Raw genomic sequence first — 20,511 nt, forward strand, 5'->3', positions numbered from 1 at the left:
TAGCTTGGTGGTTAATCTTTGGTCACCCATCCAGCCTGATACCCACGAGACCTCATTGTTATCATTACTGTTCTGTCAAGATGCGGTATAACAAAAATAAAAAAAAAATCATAACATAATCAGGATAAACCTTCATGGTACTTTACAGCATCACTTCAAAAGCTTATTCCATACAGGAAATATTAAATCTTCCTAATTTTAGATTGTAGATCCTCTGAGAGCAGTTCTATATTCTGTTTCTCAGCCTCAGAACTAAAAATGTTTTGAAGAGAAGAAGTGGTGGCTAGTGAATAAAAGAGTGTTTAGGAGTTGAGACATAGGTTCTGGTGACAGACAAAGGACTATCTGTGTGAAGTGTCTGTCTGGCACTCCTGGTGAAGGCCTAGGGGATACAGGAATTGTGGAAATAGTTACTGTAAAATCTAGTGACTCATATATTTATTAAAATACATCAAAGCTACAAGAAGAAAAAAAAAAGACATTCACTAGACTGAAAGTGACATTTTATTCAAATAGAAAACAACAATATGAACAACCTTTGGGAGCTAGGGATTTTGTAAATGAAGCAAAGAATAGGCTACATCAGGGGAGTATAAGAAACTAAGGTAAAAATCTATACAATTACTTTTACCATTTCCCCCAGTGAAATGTAAAGATTAAAATTACCCTTGTGATCTCTCTCTGACAGTAACTATAAAGTGCTTGTAAAATGCACTTAAAAGTGGATACATGGAATCTATCAAGACAGCCTTGGATGTCACTTTATTCAAATCATTACATTTGCAAGAGCACAGAATCCCCAAGGAATAATCTTTCTTATTGCAAAGGCAAGTTGAATTAAACAGCAATGAGTTTTGTTTGTTCCAATTAAAAGTCGACACTCATGCAAAACTGCTACACTATGAATAAGGCATTGTGGTTCAGTGTTAGCTGAAGTTTAAAAATTCAAAACAAACTCTTTAGTGTAATGATTTTATTAGGAAGGAAAAGAAGCATCATTCAGGAGATCTGAATGGAGGGGGGGGCCATCAACAGTGATGTCTTCCATCTTGAATTCATCTTGAGAAAATAGGTCAGTGTCCTCATCTGAAGTGGAAGGGCGAGTTAGGATGATTCGAGGTATCTAAGAGAGGACATGAAAAGTTATTGATAAAAGAGATATGTGTACTTTTTAAAATAAGAACACATAAAAATTGATTTGAATGACAAGAGAAAACATAAAGCATGTGAATAACATAGCTAATGCAATTAAAAGATATAACAGATATAAATGTTTAGATCGAGACAAAAGATTGAAACAGCAGACGGGAAAAGGAAAAGTTGTCTAATAAGCTATGGTAGACTATCAATAAAAGAATGAAGTCATTGTTTGGCCTTGTTTGAAATTGGAACAGTAATTCTTTATGACAATTCCTATTACGTTATATTTCATATGACCTTAAAAGTTTCAGAAGAAAAAGATTACCTGAATAGAAAAAGGGCCACTTTGAAATTGATATTATTTCTTTGGTCTGTTAAATGGAAGAAGAACATGCCCTGTGCCAAAACAATTTTTTTCTTCTAACTATGCTCTTCAACTGATACTGAAGTGAAATCACTTGCAAAATAGTTTAATCAAAATACCAAAATGCTAATTGATGAATGTGTTATTTGCAAGCATCATTCAGTAAGCAGATTTCATCTATGTGAAATTCTTACTAATTTTATGTTATTAAATACAAATGAGAAGCAAAAGAAGCCAAAGGGCAGACATTCAAATTCCTGCCAGCAAGCTTCTGAGTTTAGCTACTCTCATTATTATATATTGCCAAAGCTCCTCCTTGAGATAAAAAATGTGTTGCCCTAAAAACCCAAGCTGACGGTTTTAAAATTGTAAGAAAAAAATAGAAACCATCAGATTTCATTCAGAAAGTGGCCATTATACGCCAACTTTACTACATTTATAATTTAATTTATTAAGATTTTGTTCATAAAAAGATCCAGAGCAGAATGAGACCTTTGAAATTATTCAATCTAACTTCTTGGTTTTATGAGTGAGGAAACAATACCATAGAGAGATAAAGACACTTGCCCCAGCCCATTCAGGGAAGATACAATATAGGGTTTGAAATTAGCCACTCTCTGTATAAATTGTGATCCTATAATTCCATGAGCTCAAATAGTGTATTCTTTTCTAACACCAGTGAAGTCTTTCATAATGGCAGTCAGAAATCACAATCTCAGGACTGGAAAGTACAAGCTGAGTCAAGACAACAGGTCTAATTGCTGTCCTAATTGATCTCCCTATATCATCTCTCCCTAATCCAGATTATCCTCAAGGACATTCTCAAGGTCTCTCTTAAGAATTTTAGAATTAACTGTATGACATGGGAAACAGTGAAACAAAATTGCCCTGCATGGCATGCCCTCTCTTTTAAATTATAGCTTTTTATTTATAAAACATATGCATGGGTAATTTTTCAACATTGATCTTTGCAAAACCTTTCCAACTTTTCTCCTCCTTCGCCTCACCCCCTCCCCTAGATGGCAGGTAGTCCAACACATGTTAAATATGTTAAAGTATATGTTAAATATAATATATGTATACATATTTATACAGTTATCTTGCTGTACGAGAAAGATCAGATCTAAGAAGAAGGTAAAAATAAAACCTGAGAAAGAAAACAAAAATACAAGCAAACAATAACAGAAAGAGTGGAAATGCTATGTTGTGGTCCACACTCATTTCCCATAGTTCTCTCTCTGGGTGTAGCTGATTCTCTTCATTACTGAACACCTGGAACTGGTTTGAATCATCTCATTGTTGAAAAGAGCTATGACCATCAGAATTGATCATCATATAGAATTGTTGTTGAAGTGTATAATGATCTCCTGGTTCTGCTCACTGCACATAGCATCAGTTCATGTAAGTCTCTCCAAGTCTCTCTGTATTCATCCTGCTGATCATTTCATACAGAACAATAATATTCCATAACCTTCATATACCACAATTTACCCAACCATTCTCCAATTGATGGACATCCATTCATTTTCCAGTTTCTAGCTACAACAAAAAGAGCTGCCACAAACATTTTGGCACATACAGGTTCCTTTCTCTTCTTTAGTATCTCTTTGGGATATAAGCCCAGTAGTAACATTGCTGGATCAAAGGGTATGCAGTTTGATAGATTTTTGAGCATAGTTTTGTGTCCAACCTATGGCACAGCATTTCAATCACATATTAGTCTGATCAGCCCAGTTGGACATACTAATGTTTCTAACATAGTGATGTGGAGAACAAAGGGCAACAACCAACCAACCACTAAAGGGATTTCCCTTAGCAGCAGTTCTGACCATCTGACCACATTTCTATATACAATGACTCCCTTTTGCCCCCAAGATAAAATATAGACTCTTCTGTTTAGTTTTAAAGTCCTTTCACCAGACCAATCCCAATTTATCTTTCCAATCACATTACACATTACTTTCCTTCTTGCACTCTCCAATCCAGCCAAATTGATCTTCCTTTCTTCTTTATATACACATTCAATGTCCCATCTCCATATGTTTACACTGGCCATTCCTCACACAAGGAATGTATTCCCTTTGATTTTTGCCTCATAAAGTCCTTTTTTTCTTTCAAAAAACCAGCTCAATGTCTACAGGCAAAGTAAATTGAAAGTTTGTTTGACATCAATTTTGTAGGAAACTTCTACAAGTAAACTGAGCTGGAGAATAGACCAAAGTCACAGGACTACAGCAGATATTTCTAGAGGAAGGGAGAGATCTATTTTTCCCTTTGTGTCTTTTATTTGTAAGGTCTACTTATCAAAGGGAACTGCCCTCTTGGATTTTGTCAGTGTGTCAAAAGGGATTGTCCACCTCACTTATGAGTGTTTTAATTCTTTGTAAGAAAAAATAAGAATAGAATAAAAGTCAAGTAATTATTCCTCTTCTCTATCACCCATCATCATCATCCTATTCACCCATGTGGCAGTCCTATCTCTTCCGTGGTCTCTCACACCCTAAACATGGCTAAACAAGACAATTTGACTATCCAGAGCATGTATTGAAACTTTTAGTTCATTCTGTGTCTGATTGTTCCAGGCACCATTTTTATAGGGCCATGTTCCTCTTCTCTGCTTATCCACAGGCACTTGCCTTTTCTTCCATCTTCTGTACATGTCTTTTTATCAAAGGTTCATAATCTGAGTTCCCTCTGGAACTACATGAGTCTTTTTAAGCAGTTCCCCTTTCCTTATAATTGGAATGACCTTTCTTTTTGTCTTCCACTTCTGAATGGAAAAAAAAGCTTTCAATCTTTCTTGAACTTATCTCACTAAGGAATTTTAAGCTGAGGAATCCTTTCTTATCTTTGCCCTGAACACACTGAAATCCATTTCCCCAAAATTTAAAATACATGCTATACAATGCCTAGCTTTCATTTATTAAAATCTCAAGATGGCAGGGCAAAATTAGCAACCCAACCAAACTCTTCCAACATTTAAAATAACTCCTCAAATCAATTTTGGTGTAGCAGAACCAACAATAGGCCAGAGTACTTCCTTCCAGCCAAAGACAATTTAGGAGGTAGTCAGGAAAGCTATGATGCTGGGGTGGCTGCCAATTTAGAATGGACATAGCTGCAAGACTAGCAATGTGCCTTGGGGGCAACCATGACAACAGCTTCAGATCTCATCCCAGAGATGGTAAGAGAACTGGACCACTGGTCAGAAAAAGATTTTAAGAAGACTTTTTTCTCACACTGGGTGCAGCTGGCACTAACAGACAATTCTATTGCCTATAAACAATTCTGGGTCACTGTTCCAAGGTAGAAGAAAGTGCTTATAAAGCAGTTACAAAGGAACAAGGGTCCTGGTCCCAGTTCCAAAGCCAAAAGGAACACTAGTATTGACAACTTCAGGGAAATGGAGATCTTTCCTGGAAAAGGACAAGAGTACTGACAAAGGAGAGCTGTGACCACATACCTTCCAGGATAACATTATCTTGGAAGCACCAAAAATTTAGGGACTCCCAGAAATAGCTCTAAAAACAGTAGCATGAAATAGCCTAAAGCTTGGGACAAGGCCTACTGACCCTGGTGAGTAGAGCCCAACTGTAACATAAAATTCAAAATTAAGAAATAGGCTGCAAAGTGAATGAACAACACAAAAAGAACTTGAACATAAAAAACTACCACAGTGATGGAGATCAACACATAAACTCAGAAGACAATAATATGAAAACAGCTAAAAAATAAAGCCACCAAAACAAAATGGCAAAGTAAAAATTGGGGAAAGAAATGAGAGCAATGTAAGAAAATTATGAAGAGAATTAACAGCTTGGTAAAAGAGGCACAAAAATATACTGATGAAAAAAAAAACACTTTAAAATTTTTTCCTAATGGTAAAGAGACACAAAATTTCATTAAGGAAAAAAAATTCCTTAAAAACCAGAATTGTAAAAAGTTAAAAAAAAAAAAGAATTTGCCAAACAAATGGAGGTACAAAGGTTCATTAAAGAAAATAATTCCTTAAAAATTAGAGCAAGTAAGTGGAAGTTAATAACTATGTAAAACATCAGAAAACAATAAAACAAAGTCAATAAAATGAAAAATTTAAGAAAATGTGAACTACATCATCAGAAAAATAACTAACCTGGAAAATAGACCAAGAAGAGATAATTTAAGAATTGTTGGACTACTAAAAACCGTGATCCAAAAACCGGCTAAGACAATATATTTTAACAAATTATTAAGGAAAATTGCTCTATCTTAGATTCAGAGGCTAATATAGAAAGTGAAAGGAAACCAATAGCAGAATGGATTAAAAAACAGAATCCAACAATATGTTGTTTACACTTGAAATAAAAGCACAATAGAGAAAAAAGCACACACAGAGTTAAAAATAAACTATTATGTTTCAGTTGAAATAAAAAAAAAAACAAGAATAATAATCATTATCTCAGACAAAGTAAAAATAAAAATAGACCTAATTTAAAAAGATGATAAAAGAAACTACTTTTTGATAAAGATTGCCATGGATAACGAAGTGATATAAAAAATTTTATAACAAGTTTCTCTGGTGAGTCCTCATTTCTCAAATACATGGGAACTGAGTCAAATTTATAAAACTAAGTCACTTTCCAATTGATAAATGCTCAAAGGATATGAATTAGCAATTTTCAGAAGAAATAAAAGTCACACAAAAATGCTCTAAATCACTATTGATTAGAGAAAGTCAAATTAAAACAACTCTGCCTCCCACCTATGAGAAATGACATTGTTATTTATTCTTCATTCTCAAGGAGGACCAATGATCCTTATCAGAAATCACAAATGCTAGAGAAGTGAGGATAAATAGGTATACTAGTGAACTTTAGGTATAGTTGTAAACTGGCTCAACTATTCCGAAGAACAATTTGCCTCAATTTACCTGTGAGCACGCTCTGATCCAGCAATAATATCACTAGGTCTGTATCCCAAAAACATCAAAGAAGGACATATATGTACAAAAATGTAGCAGCTCTTTTGGTGGTAGTAAAGAATAAGAAAGCAAGAGGACACATTAATTGAGAAATAGCTAAACAAGCTCTGGCAGATGATTGTGATAGAGTATCATTATGTTATAAGAAATGATGAAAAAACAGCAAAACTTTTATAAAGTCATACACTGTGATGTGAAAAGAATCAAGAAATCATCATGCACAGTAACAGCAATGTGTAAGGATGATCAATTGTGAAAGACTTGGCTACTCTAATTAATACAATAATCCAAGACAATTCCAAAGGACTCATGATGAAAAAAAAAAAAAAATGCTATTCGTCTCCAGAGAGAGAAGTAAACTCTGAGGGCAAATTGAAGTATAATTTTCTCGCCGTCTTTACTTTTTGACGTTTTCTTTGCAATATGGGTAATAAAGAAATATGTTTTGCATGATTTTCACAGGTATAATTGATATCATTTTATTTGACTTCTAAGTAGATAGGGGAATGGTGGGAGTGGAAGAGAATTTTTAATTCTAAAAAATGTTAAAAGAATGATAAAAAAAAAAAAAACTATTTTTAAACTGTGATGGATTCTTTGTCAACTACTTTCCCTTGTTAGTTATAATCAGTTCTAGACTTATAGTTCCTCAGATCACTTCCTCTACTTTTTAAAGAATGAAATTAAAATTATCATAAATGTTTCTTGACCCTCTACTGCCAAAACTGATTGTCTAGATGGTTGATCTCAAGCTTTACTCTGCTTCTGGTCACTTTATTATTTAATGCCTCTTGGAGCAGCTAGGTGGTACAGTAGATAGAGCACCAGCCCTGAATTCAGGAGGACCCAAGTTCAAATCTGGTCTCAGACACTTAACACTTCCTAGCTGTGTGACCCTGGGCAAGTCACTTAACCCCAGCCTCAGAAAAAGGAAAAAAAAAAAAAAGAAAGAAATAATATTTAATGCCTCTTGGCCAGCTGATAAATATGAATTTTCTTTTTATTCGTCTACATTTGAAAACAAATGAAGATAAATAGGACTAATCTAGGTAAAATGAGAAGTCTTTTAAGTTTATCAGATATGGATCAAAGATCTGGAGCTAAAAGGGACTTTAGTCATTTAGTTCAAACCCTAGCCTCTCATTTTACAAATGAAGAAATCAAGACTCAAAGGAGTAAAATGATTTGCATAATATCACATAGGTAATATATTGGCAGTTAGGATTTTAATGGAGGCTCTCTGATTTCTAATCCAGTATTCTTTCTATTATTCCATGATACCCACCAGCCTTCCTGTTCTGCTTCCTTCATCTGTTCTGTGCCACCTCTTTCTGCCCTGCCAGGCTTTCCATATGGTCCTCTTATGTATCACTCTCCCACTATAAAAGTAGGGAAGGATTTGATTGAATCACATAACAGATGGCCCTGACCACCAGTGACAAACTTACCTGTCAGGATTTAAAGAGGGACTATGCTTACTGACTTTAGGCATGGGACTGGAGCACAGCATGCAGTTTTGAAGATGATGAAGTAGAGGATATAATTTAGGTGAGCAAGCATGGAAAGACTGTCTTATACTATGAATGTTAAACTAATGACTGTCCAGGAGAGTTATACTGAAGAATTTCAAAGCATGCTTTTTTTTGCACTTGAGACATTGTGGGGATACACTAAAATTGAATAGAGTTTCAGATTAGGAGTAGAAACCAATGTTGGACTAATCTAGAGCTTAATCCAATTCTTAGAACAATGTAATCTCTCAACAATGCTTTTTGGCTGACTAAGTAACTGGTTGACTAAGCAAGAGGGAAAAAAATGCTTCCTCCTGTGTTCTGTATTTCTCACCCCAGACTCCTTTTCCATTTCTAGAACAAAGTGACCTGGCACTGGAAGATAACAATGTGACCACATGCACAGAGATATGAAAGATTGATTAATCCTTATTAATAATCATGTTTTGAAATGCTTTTATTACTTTGGCCAAATATTCATCTAACTATGTATGCATGGAAGGAGTTCCCCTGGTTAATAGAAACTAAGACCAAGATAGGATTGATTAGATCAGCTATTGATTAAATATAAACTTTGGGAGGAAAAACCCTTTACAGACTAATAAAATAATCATCATTACTATGTGAAGCAACTAAAGCAAGAAAGGCAGTCAGCTGAGTTTGACAAAAAAAAAAAAAAAAAAAATCAATTAAGAGCAGCAATGTGGCCCGATTGAAAAATGGGAAAACTACTCAGGTATCTTTGTCAAGAAAACCCCAAAAGGGGTCACCAAAAATTGGACATGACTGAAAGGACTAAAGAATAGGGTAATAGACTCTGACCCTAGAGTCAGGAAAAGCTGAGTATAGATACTTAACTAGCTATGTGACACAGATCAAGTCCCTTAACCTATATGCCTCAGTTTCCTCAACTGTAAATAATAATAGCACCTATCTTCCAGGTAGTTATAAACATCAAATAAGATAATGTTTATCAAAGTATCTAGCAAATAATAAGTACATTATAAATAATTGTTTCCTTCCATTAAACATTTTTGAGGTTATTATTGCTTTTTGCTCACATATGATATCCTGTACATATTTTCAATACTTAGTTGCCATAGAGAAAATCACAAACACCTGAAAAATATCTCCTAAAAAACATCCCTCATAGAGAAAAGAATTGGAACTTCTTTGCAGTTTCTTAATAAAGACTTAGAACATCTGGTTAAGACATCTTGTGAAAAAGACTGAGACCTAATTGAAGTTTTATCTCAAAATAAGAACATTCTCAATGGGCCTTTCAAAATCCTAAGCAGTGACACTCAGGATGGAAATAAGTATATGAGAACAAGTTGAAACCCTCTACACATTGTCCTGATTGTCTCCATTTTTTTTTTTTATTTTTTTTAGAACCATTAGCAGCCTGCATCTGAGGGAACAGATAAAAAGATTTTTTTTTAATTCACCATCATGTGAAGAAGAGAAAATGAACAGTAATGCATGATTAAGTATTTTTGTTGTTGTTATTGTTGTTGTTGTTGTTGTTGCTTTTAAAGGCAGTTGAAACATAATATAGGATTAAATAGAACAAAGATCCTTAACTGAAGTACTATGAGGCTGGAGAAGAGAAAAGGGAAAACAGGGTGAGAGTACAGGATCTGCTAAAAACTATTAGAGAGCCATGAGCAAATAAAGACAATTATTTAAAGAAAAAAAAAAGCCTCTTCCATAAGAAACAGGGACTAAAGGTAGACAGAAAATGAATAGATGGACAAATGAAAAGAACAGAAAATTGAAACTATGAATAATAATAGCTATAATAGCCTGCACTTACACAGAACTTTAAGGTTTTCAAAAACATTTTATAAACATTACCTCATTTGATCTCCACAAGAACCTTGGGAAATACTTTCCATTATTATCATCCTCGTTTTACAGATGAGGAAACTGAGGAAGACAGAAAGTAAGTAACTTGCCCAGAGTTTACATAGTATCTGAATAACACAGGATTTAAACCAATTTCTTCCTGACTCCAAGTCCATCATTCTATGGGCCTAGAAGCAGCAAAGAAATGGTAAAGAGAGGAATCAAATCCTCACAAGGGTCAAGAAAGAAAAAATGTGGAATTCGCTACAATCAGCACCAATTAGAATGGATTGCCCTCTAGTGCAGACAAAGAAGAAGAGTACTTCACCAAGGCATTCTTGTAAAATCACTCATTTAAATACTAATATAATAAATTCAGTTTATGAGACATTGGAGGAAGACCTAATGCTTAACAAGGGGAAATGTGCACACAAGCAATTTGAAGGTACCTAAAGGACCTCTCTCTGTCTGTCTGTTTTTCTGTTTCTGTCTCTATCTCTATCTAATGTCTCCCCTCTTTCCTCCCTCTGTCCTACCCCTCTCTCTTCTTCTTTTCCTTTCTATCTCTTCTTCCTTCTCTGTGCCTATGACTCTTTCTCTCCTTCTCTTTGTCTGTCTGCCATATTTTTAGCCTATGGTTGAACAGATTAGAACTCAGATTCTTGTAACTTGAAAAGAATTCTCATTTGTCACTTATAGGAAAAGGTTTGGCAGCAGTGATGAAGAGCTGGCCTCGGAATCAGAAAGACCTCTAGCTCTATGATTCTGAAAGCAATTTACTCAATCAGTACCTCCCAGGCAACAGCCAAAGACTCTAAATTGCAAAGCAAATGCCAGCCTTCCAGGCTTCATTGGTAAGGTTCCTCACTGGGAATTCTCTCCACAGATAAAATAATGGGATTCCCCCCCCCAAAAAAAAATCATTGGAAAGGTAGTCCAGAGTTGTGGAAAGAAAGCTGGATTTGAAGTCAGAAGAACTAGGTATGTGCTCCAAAAATTTCTTAAATATGTGAACTTTGGCAAAACAGTCCCACCTCTGATCCTCAGTTTCCTTATTTTTATGTAATTTTTATCCCAAGGCTCCTTGGTATGGGGTTCTCTCCTCATTGGTGGAAATAAATGCCTTCCTCTGTATGAAGAGCAGAGTAGAGTTGTTGCCCTACACAGGGCAGGACATTCATTTCCACCAATAAGGAGAGAATCCCATATCAGTTGGCCTTGGGTCCTAAACACAAAGGCACAAAAGCTGCAAAGCAAAAATGAGATTATGTACCACCATTTTCCTTTTGGTTATGCTTTCCACTTGAGGACCACAGAATGCCACAATCACTAAAGAATTAAAGGAAATGGAATTGTACATGATTGATATGAGTAAACTGTAATATATTACCAATAATTGAGCAAGAGAGCTATAAAGGATCAGAAAGATGTTTAATTGGAAAAGGTGGTTCAGTTACATAGCTAGCTAGAGCAATAGATCTCTAACTGATAGACAACCTGACTTCTTGGCACCCAAATAATTTCAAGAGACTTAAAGGAAGATCCTCAGCACATTGAATGGACTCCCTCTACAGCATTTACAACATGAGTTATACCAAATGAGAGGGTGAATTTCTCTGGGTATGCCATGAAATCATCATTCCCCTTTCCCAGCTGCCCCCCTGGCTGTGGAAACACAGAGCAGCTTCTCCATGGGCTGTAGAAGTAAAACAAGAAGGAAAAAGAAAGAGAGAAGCAGAGGAATTTCCAGGCCCAGAGAATGAGTCTAGGCTCCTACCCCAGGAGGTTGTCTTTATCTCTAATTTAAACTTCCAATATGCTGTGGTTATACCCAGGGGGAAAAAAAAAACTGTTTCATGAGAAAAAAAAAATTGAAAAAACACAGGAGTATACTATAACCTTAATTACAGTAATACTGTTGCATTACTTCCCAGTCCTAGAAACAATTAACTCCCACTGATAATCAATTTTCTTAAAGATAATGGTTCTCATTAAAATTTCCAGAACTCAAACACATGCTTTTGATAACACCTTCAAATATATATTTCTGTATTTTAAAATATGATGTTTTCTTCTCTGACAGAGGTTCTTTCAATAAGAAACCTGATTAAGAACAAAATACTCTCCAGACTTCCATGTCAGTCTTCCTGTCTTTCCGTCTCTCTTTATCTCTCTCTCATACACATAGTCTCCCTATCTCTCTCACCCACCCCCTTTCTCTTATTATCTTTAATTCTCTTTTTCTCTCTCATACACTCTTTAATTCTTTCTAATTCTTTCTAACTCTCTCTCTCTCTCTCTCTCTCTCTCTCTCTCTCTCTCTCTCTCTCTCTCACACACACACACACACACACACACACACACACACACACACACACACACACATTCATTCCCTGTGCTACCTAAATATTGTATTGAAACTAAGTCTAAACATTCTTTGTACTGTATCACTGAGGCCCTAGAAATATAAATCTGGCAGTCAAACTCAGATTATTCACTGTCACCAATCTCAGGCCTGGAGAACAAATGATGAAACACATTCTCCTCTATATGAAGGAGAAATGGGAAAAATATGACAATAATGTTTAATACAGTGTGTTGTCTCCTATTATGTGTTGTCTCCTTAATTAACTTCTTGAAAGCATAGACAGTTTTATTTTTCTGTTTCTAAATCTAATCCTTAGCATTCTGCAAATGCTTTTTTGTTTATAAATTCAATTTTGCTTGATTTGGTTTTGTTTTGGTTGTTATATGAGTGGCTTAAATAGGAGTAGGATTGTATTGGGAAGTAATCATTTGCATTGAGAAATTAACAAAAGTAAATAATAAAAACCATTAATAAGTATTTCTACATGTATAATAACATTTTAATCTTTAAGGCCAGAAATTATTCCCCTTTTTGTACTGCTCTTTTCCTGTCTCTTAACCCAGCTCATTTCTTTCCAACTAATTATAAACTATTCTCTCTCAATATGTTAAGAGACTGAAATGTCTGCTGGATAGTCCTAACCATATCCAATAAGAACAGGATCGTCTCCAGTCCCAAGCCTACTATGTGAGTAGGCAGACTATTGCAGTCATTGAGCAGAGATGTGTGTATGAGCACAGTATTTCAAAAGATTATTGTAATGCCAATCTCAGGGCACAGATTGCTTTCTGGGTCTTAGCTCTGAGAAACAGGGTATCTCTAAGTTATTTTGACTAGCTAGATAGATAGATGGATGGGTGAATAGATAAAAATAAGCATATGTACACATATATATTTGTATATATATTATATTATTACATTTATTGGTCAAAAATGCACAGTTATCTACTGAAGCACATATCTTTCTTCCTAAATTCCCAAATGTATAAGACACCACTCTTAAGTTTGTAACCACATCATATTTGACTCCTCCCTTTACCCCATGTATCCCATCATTCATCACATCTTGAAGTTTCTACCCCAATAATATTTCTCTTCTCTCACTTCTCCACACAGCCATCTTCATTGATTTAAATCTTTATTTTTTTATTTATTTATTTATTTTTATTTTTATTTGTTTTATTTATTTATTTATTTGATTTATTATTATTTATTGATTTAAATCTTTCCTCATTATCCTCCTCCTCCACACAGTTGCCAAAGAAATTTTCCTTAAATGTGGATCTGACCATATTACCCTCTTACTTAATAAATTCCAATGGCTCCCTATTGTGTCTAGGGTCAATTATAAATTTCCCTTAGACTTCAAGATCCTCCAGAAAAGAAATTGTTTTTGCCTGGGGTGTTTTTTGTTGTTTGTTTTGTTTTGTTGTTTTTCATCCTGGCTTATAGCACAGTTCCTAGAACATAGTAGATGATTAACAGATGCTAGTTGAGTGTTTAGCTTTTAAAGACCTTCATAAATGTGGCAGGTAAAAATGACATTGAGATAAATTGGGAAAATTAACAGTTTATTAACAGTGACATATGATATAACAATAGATAGCTCAAACTATGCTCTCAGTGGGTCAATGACTCTGAAGAAACTGAAAAGATCATATTTATTGAGACCCCTAAAGAAAGAGGGGGGTGGTCACAGGTTAATAGAAAAAGCATTACAAGTATTACAAGCAGCTGTAGAAAATGAGCTAGTCTTTAGGTGTGGCTGATCACGCCCCTCTCTGACAACAAAGGTATGCCATTTACTTTATGGTACTCAGCTTGCCTCTAGTAATCCGGACCCCTCACACTCCCCATTCCTATTCACACCCTTTTCTCCTCCTGATTGAGTCACTCCTAATTATTTAAAACTACTGTGCTCAGTACCTATGCATAGTGAATGGCATATAGTAAGCATTTGATAAATAGTTATGGATTGATTAAGCATGCAAGTTGTTTAAATTGTTTTTCTAATGGAAAAAAATACAATGTAGTCTAAGTCCCAGCTCCTTAAACTGATTCATGACCCCATATAGAGTTTCTTAATTGAATATGGGAATTACAACATTATGATTTATTATTAGTAAATGTTTGATTTATACCCACATTACATAAAAATTTCTCAGATAAAAAGTGGTCATGGAAAAAAGATTAAGAAGCCCTAGTCTAAGTTTTATAAGGTATTCAAGCTTGAAAAAAACCTCTAAAAAGTCATTTGTTGCACCTTCACCTTTCTTTTTCTTTTTCTTTTTCTTTTTTTTTAAGTGAGGAAAATGAGATATAGAGAAATTGGAAGCCTTGGTCAAAATAATATTCTAAATAAATTAGAGATGGAGTCAGGATAAGAACCAGAGAGTGCAGTTTCTTTTTGTATCATCACACTGTGTAGGAAAGAGCCTCTTGTCAATTCTATAAATTACACATTTTATTTTGCTAGTCAGTCAACAAGCATTTATTAATCACCTACTATATACCAGATATCAATCTAAGCTTAGGGAAATAAAGAAAGGCAAAAGACAATCTCTGTCCTTAGTCTTCTATAGGAAGATTATATGTAAAAGAAAGCTAAAACGAAGTACCCAACATGGGGGAGGGAAAGAAGGGATGGAATAATGGAGAAATCCAGAGGAGTATTATTTATGGGAAATGAAAAGATGTTTGACCTAGGTGCCCACAAAATAGATTCTGGAAGGAGCTCTCCTCTTTCTAATCAGAGGGAGATGCTCCAAGGGTAGAGAGTACTTCTCAGAATAAGTTCCAGGGTTGAAGTGATTTTGCAAGATAATAAAAGAGCATCCAAGTAGGAAATTAAGGAACAAGGGATCCACTTTTGAGGGAACCCCTAAAGTTGCCACCACTAAGAAATCTCCCTTTAATGCTAGGAAATTCTAAATTCATAATGCCTAAGGAATCCATCCTCTCCACTGGAGATTGGGGCTCAAGGGCAATATCTATTTACTCTCCTCCTGAGACCTATGAGCAAGATGCAGAATTCTTGATATTCCACCACTGTTGAGATGTTGCTGCCATCTCTTGGATAAGAAAAGCCTATCCTATGTTCTCAGATCTTTGACCTCTACACAGAAAGGGTGGGTCCCTAAGATCTAATCATCAGGGTTGTCTTTATTCTCTTAACAAGACTCCAGAAGGCCTGCCCTAAGATATAGAGGAAGTGGTGCCTTCTAAAGAAAGCCCCAAGTAAAAGTTCCTTGATCAACTCTCTTTCCTTATATTTTTCTTTCTCTGTGCCTATGTAAAGACCTGAACAAATCATCTTTCAAATGGGACTATCAGAAGTAGTTATATTATCCAGATGGAAATGAGGCATTTAGCCTTTACAATGGAATGTGGTTTTTAAGTAATGAAGACCAGCTCTTGGAGGAGGTGAGAATTTGTGTGTGAGGTATGACTTGAAATCCCTCTAAACAGCCTTTCCCCCCAGTGTTCTGAGAAGTCAGGAAAAGACTATTATAAACCTTCTAACTATGAAACTGGCCAATGATCCCCCAAATCAAAGGAATTCATCCTGTTTGTTTTGTGGAGATCTCCACCCTAATTATAGAAATATCGTGGAACTATAGATTTAGAATTGGGAGGGACCTCTGAGATCATCTAGTCCTAAGCTTCTTAAAATGTGAGTCACAATCCCATATGGGGTCACATAACTGAATGTGGGGTCATGAAAAATTTGCCAATAGAAAATAGCATCTTCTGCCAAGATTTAATTCTTTAAGTAGAAATAAATGAGAACATCCATCTCATTAATATGCAAATTTGCTTTTATCTTTAACAAATGGTAAAAGTATATGTATACCAAAGAATTATTTTAAAATAAATTTCTTTGTGATTTGTTATCAATAAATATTTGATTTGTATACCTATTTTATATACCTATATACCTGAGGTAGCAGGCAATTTCTCAGGCAAAAAGGGGTCACAAGTGGAAAAATTTAAGCAGCTCTGATCTAGTCCAACCTCCTAATTTGATAGATAAAAAAAGCTGAGGCCAAGAAGTTGAGAAAACTGATTATCATGCCATTGCATCAGCTTTGCTACTCATATCTCATGTATATCTTCCACAGCCTAGACTAAACTGCTTGACTAGAGGGCTGAATTGGGAGGGTTGGGGGGTTAGGAGAGATATAAAACAATTCTTGAAGACTCCATTTAAAAAAGGATCAGAGCCCAGACAACTCTTCATTTTCTACTTTTACTACTTTCTCTCTGTCCCCCCTTTTTCAGCTTCCTTTTGTGTTTTGCCTTCCTCCATTAAACTGTAAACTCTTGAAGAAAAGGATTACTTATCTTTTTTTTTTATTTGTATCTCCAGATCTTTATATAGTTCCTGACACATAGTGCTTCTATTCTATGTGTTGTGTTGTATTCTATTCTGTCATGTTGTGTTGTATTGTCTTTTGCCCAAAGGTCACATAGATAATAAGTTAACAGAGTAAGAATTTCAATAGAAAACCTTGAGTTCCAATCCAGTCCTCTTTCTGCTGAGCTGTGAAACAAAAGTCCTGAGGAAAATGCACATTAAAGCAACTGCATTTTAATTTGCCCATGTGTTTACAGATAACAGTTTTGTCTATCAGGTTTGGGGCATACAGTGCCTAGAAAACAGTTATTAGCTTCTATTCAGTGGCCTAAAGTCTTGGATTTGCTGCTGCAATGCAAAGATTGCCTCAGTATAATCCCACAAACAATGAAGGAAAGACTAGAATAATGTCCTTTATTTTCCATACATTTAAATAGGAAGAAGACAAATGTGAACTAGAATTCTTCTTGGTATTCAGTTCAGCAATCTAAGACAACCTTGGTATTTAGGTATTAAAAAATGTTTTCTGGTTTCATAGAATGCCAGAGCTAGAAGGGCTGGCAGATATCACCTAACTCAACCTTAATTTAAAGATTAAAAACTGAGGGCCAGGAGTTAAGTGACTATACAAGGTCATACAAATTGTCAAAAAGCATTTATTAAGCCCTGACTATGTGCCTGGAATTATTAGGCTCTGAAGATACAAAAACATAAATTTAAAAAAAAAAAAAAAAGTCCTACTCTCAAGTAGCTTATATTCTATAGAGGGAAGCAATATGAAAACATACAACTATATATAAAACAAGTCATAAATTTCTCAGTGTAATTTATATATATATATTATCTCAATCCTCAAAACAACACTATGAGATGTATGCTATTATTTTACAGGTAAAGAAACTTAGACTGAAAGAGTTTGCTTAAGACTAACTATATAATTGGTGTGAATCCAAATTTGAGCTGAAGTATCCCTGATTGTAAACCCAGGGATCTAGGCCAGAATCATCAAAACATAGCTACCAAAAGGCTACCTGTAGTCTCCAACAATCCCAAGTGCAGCCGGAACACATCAAAATGTAATTAGAAAACATTTAACAAGCTTAAAAAAAATGCTATAAAACATAGAAAATTTAATATGTGATTTTCTAAGGCAATATGTGACTCCCGAAGAGCTTTGTACATAGTTTCCTATTCCTATTTGAATTTGATACCACTGCTCTAGCCTCAAGAAAACACAAAATCTATAAAATATGTATATATAAATAGATAAATGAATAAATAAATAAATGAACACAAAGTCATTGTGTTTATTTCCTTGGGAAGGAGTGCACTAGTGGCTGGGGGTTTCAGAGAAGACATGCATGAAGGGCTGACACTTTAAAAATGTTGAATTCATTGAGGGCAGGAACCACCTTTGAATTTTTTTTTAAATTATCCCAGTACTCAGCCTGATACCTGGCTCATAGTAGGTACTTAATTAATGTTCCTTAATTGTTTTGTGGATAGATAGATTGATAACCTGCAAAGGATTACCCAATTAATAATTATCTGAGGCAAATCTGAACTTCACATCTTGCAACATATCAACTCGGCAATATCTTTCAAATCACCTCATTACAATATTTTTTTTAATGGGATTTGAATTAAGCTTTAAAGGGGCAGCTAGGTGATACAATGGATGGAGTGCTAGTTCTAGAATCAAGAAGATTCATCTTCATAAATTCAAATCCAACTTCAGACACTTACTAAGTCTGCTACCCTGAGTAAGTCACTTAACTCTGTTTGCCTCAGTTTCCCCATCTGTAAAATAAACAGGAGAAAGAAAACTAATCCAATATCTTTGCCAACAATAACAGGGAAAGACTGCACAATATTCCAGGCATGTGGAACAACCCATGTAAAAGTAGAAGGATAGAAGATAGAATATCGTGGGTAAGGAACAACAAGAAAGCCAGTAGCAGAATTGAGGCTAGAACCTTATCGAATGAATCCCATTTCTGTGTTCCTTCCACTATACCAAGACAGGGAAATAGGCAGCTCCACACTACCCATATTGTCTAATGAAAAACAACTTGAGTAGCTGATGTGCATAATCACCCTTCTTCAATCCAGCTGTTACCCGTGATTTTCTTTCCCTCTCTAACATAATCATCTTGATCATCCTACTAAGGGCAGGCACTCTCCTAGGTTGCTATGGGGATTTTCCTGAAGATAATCACTCGTGAATACTTCCAGGGTTTAACCAGCTGCTAGACTCGGACTGCTGCCTCCATCTTTAGATGCAGCAAGTCCCAGAGGACAAGGAAATGTCTACAATCTAGAGCTACTGAGATCAAGAGTCATCAACAGCTCCAGACTTCCCAAATGGATTAGGGGATTAACATTTAAGGTTGCCCAGAATTTAAACTCTTTAGGGATCTCAAAAAAGGAAAAAAATAAGGAAAAGTCTTTCAAAAAATTACTTGAAGAAAAAATAATAATGCTGCTCTGGAAATCAGGAAGCTTCATTTCTCCTATCTATGACTTCATGTCTCAAGTAGATCATCTTCCATCCAGAGATTTATTTTTCCCATTTATAAAATTAAGGAATTAGATTATATTATACCTAGGAGTCCTTCCCACCTTTATAACCCATAATTCTAAGAATGAAACTCATAAGACTTGCTAGGAAACTACCCCAGAGAAGGTTAACATTTAAATAATATGTTCCTTGTAGCCTAATCATCTTGCAAAAAAAAAAAAAAAATTAGGTCATTTGCTAAATTATGCACAGATGTCCAAAGAATTAAACATTTTAACCAACTATAATATCTATATTTTCAATACAATATATTGCACAGAGTTAGAGGTGAGGATATAAAGAATAAACAAGCAAAATGTCTTGCATTTAAAGCAATTTTTGATCTGCTAAAGATGGGCATCCAAATAACCATGATTTTTCAAGAGCTCATTCATCAATAATATTAATGATAATAAGACTTTTCTCCCTGAAGGGAAGGATACAAGAAAGGATTGCCACTATCCCCACCACTTGGGTAAGGCTGACACCTACTGGCTCTTTCTTTCTTTGCTCCCAAATCTTTGAAAAAACTTAACACTTTAATGTTGTAAATATACTTAGTCCCACACCACAAGACATTTTACAAAGGTATGAATATGTGGTACATTTAAAGGAACTCTGTTACAAGTAAGATAAAGTATAGTGTCTGCAGATATTAAATTATGAATGATTATTTTAGGTATTATTAGACCATGCTCACTCATGTATTCATCCACAGCCTCAACTATATTTTTCTACAGAGAAATATTTGACAGGCCCTCAAACCATATCATTTTAAAATGTGCTCATTATTGATAGTCATTACTGAAAGACATAGTTATTTGCACATGAATATAAGGGAGCTCGAGAGTGGCAAAAATAATATGGGAGAGTGAAAAAGACAGAAATAGAGCCAAACCCAAAGTGGCCAGGAAGACAGCGCAAGAACTAAGAGAGTTAACTATAATGTAGTTAGAGCACTGAAATTGGAGTTGAGAAGATTTGCATTTAATCCTGCTTTAAACATTTTTTAGCTATGCAATCTTAGGCAAGTCACAGAATAATGGAACTGGAAAGGAATTTAGAGGTTATTGAATCCATCCCCCATCTGCATTTTGCAGAACAGAAAATTTTGACACAGAGAGATTACCATTAGAATGTAAATTCATTGAGGGCAGGAACCACCTTTGATTTTTTTTTTTTTATTATTATTATCCCAGTACTCAGCCTGGTACCTGGCTCATAGTAGGTACTTAATTAATGTTCCTTAATTGTTTTGTGGATGGCTAGATTGATAACCTGCGAAAGATTGCCCAATTAATAATTATCTGAGGCAAATCTGAACTTCAAATCTAGCAACATATCAACTCTGCAGTATCTTTCAAATCACCTCATTACAGTCTTTTTTTTAATGGTATTATGGA

At 35.0% G+C, this 20,511-nt stretch overlaps 1 protein-coding gene across 1 annotated transcript in view; it reads right to left on the reverse strand.

The window, feature by feature from the left end:
* Positions 1–550: 550 nt before the first annotated feature.
* LOC141540727 (uncharacterized) overlaps positions 551–20,511 on the reverse strand; it is a 60,714-nt gene continuing 40,753 nt past the window's right edge. Inside the window, exon 6 of the mRNA XM_074264712.1 lies at positions 551–1,123. Coding sequence (XP_074120813.1) covers positions 977–1,123 — 147 coding nt within the window. The 3' untranslated portion in view covers positions 551–976. The remainder of the gene's footprint in view (positions 1,124–20,511) is intronic.

This window comes from Sminthopsis crassicaudata, chromosome 4 (genome assembly GCF_048593235.1).
Source record: "Sminthopsis crassicaudata isolate SCR6 chromosome 4, ASM4859323v1, whole genome shotgun sequence".
Classification (NCBI taxonomy): domain Eukaryota; kingdom Metazoa; phylum Chordata; class Mammalia; order Dasyuromorphia; family Dasyuridae; genus Sminthopsis; species Sminthopsis crassicaudata.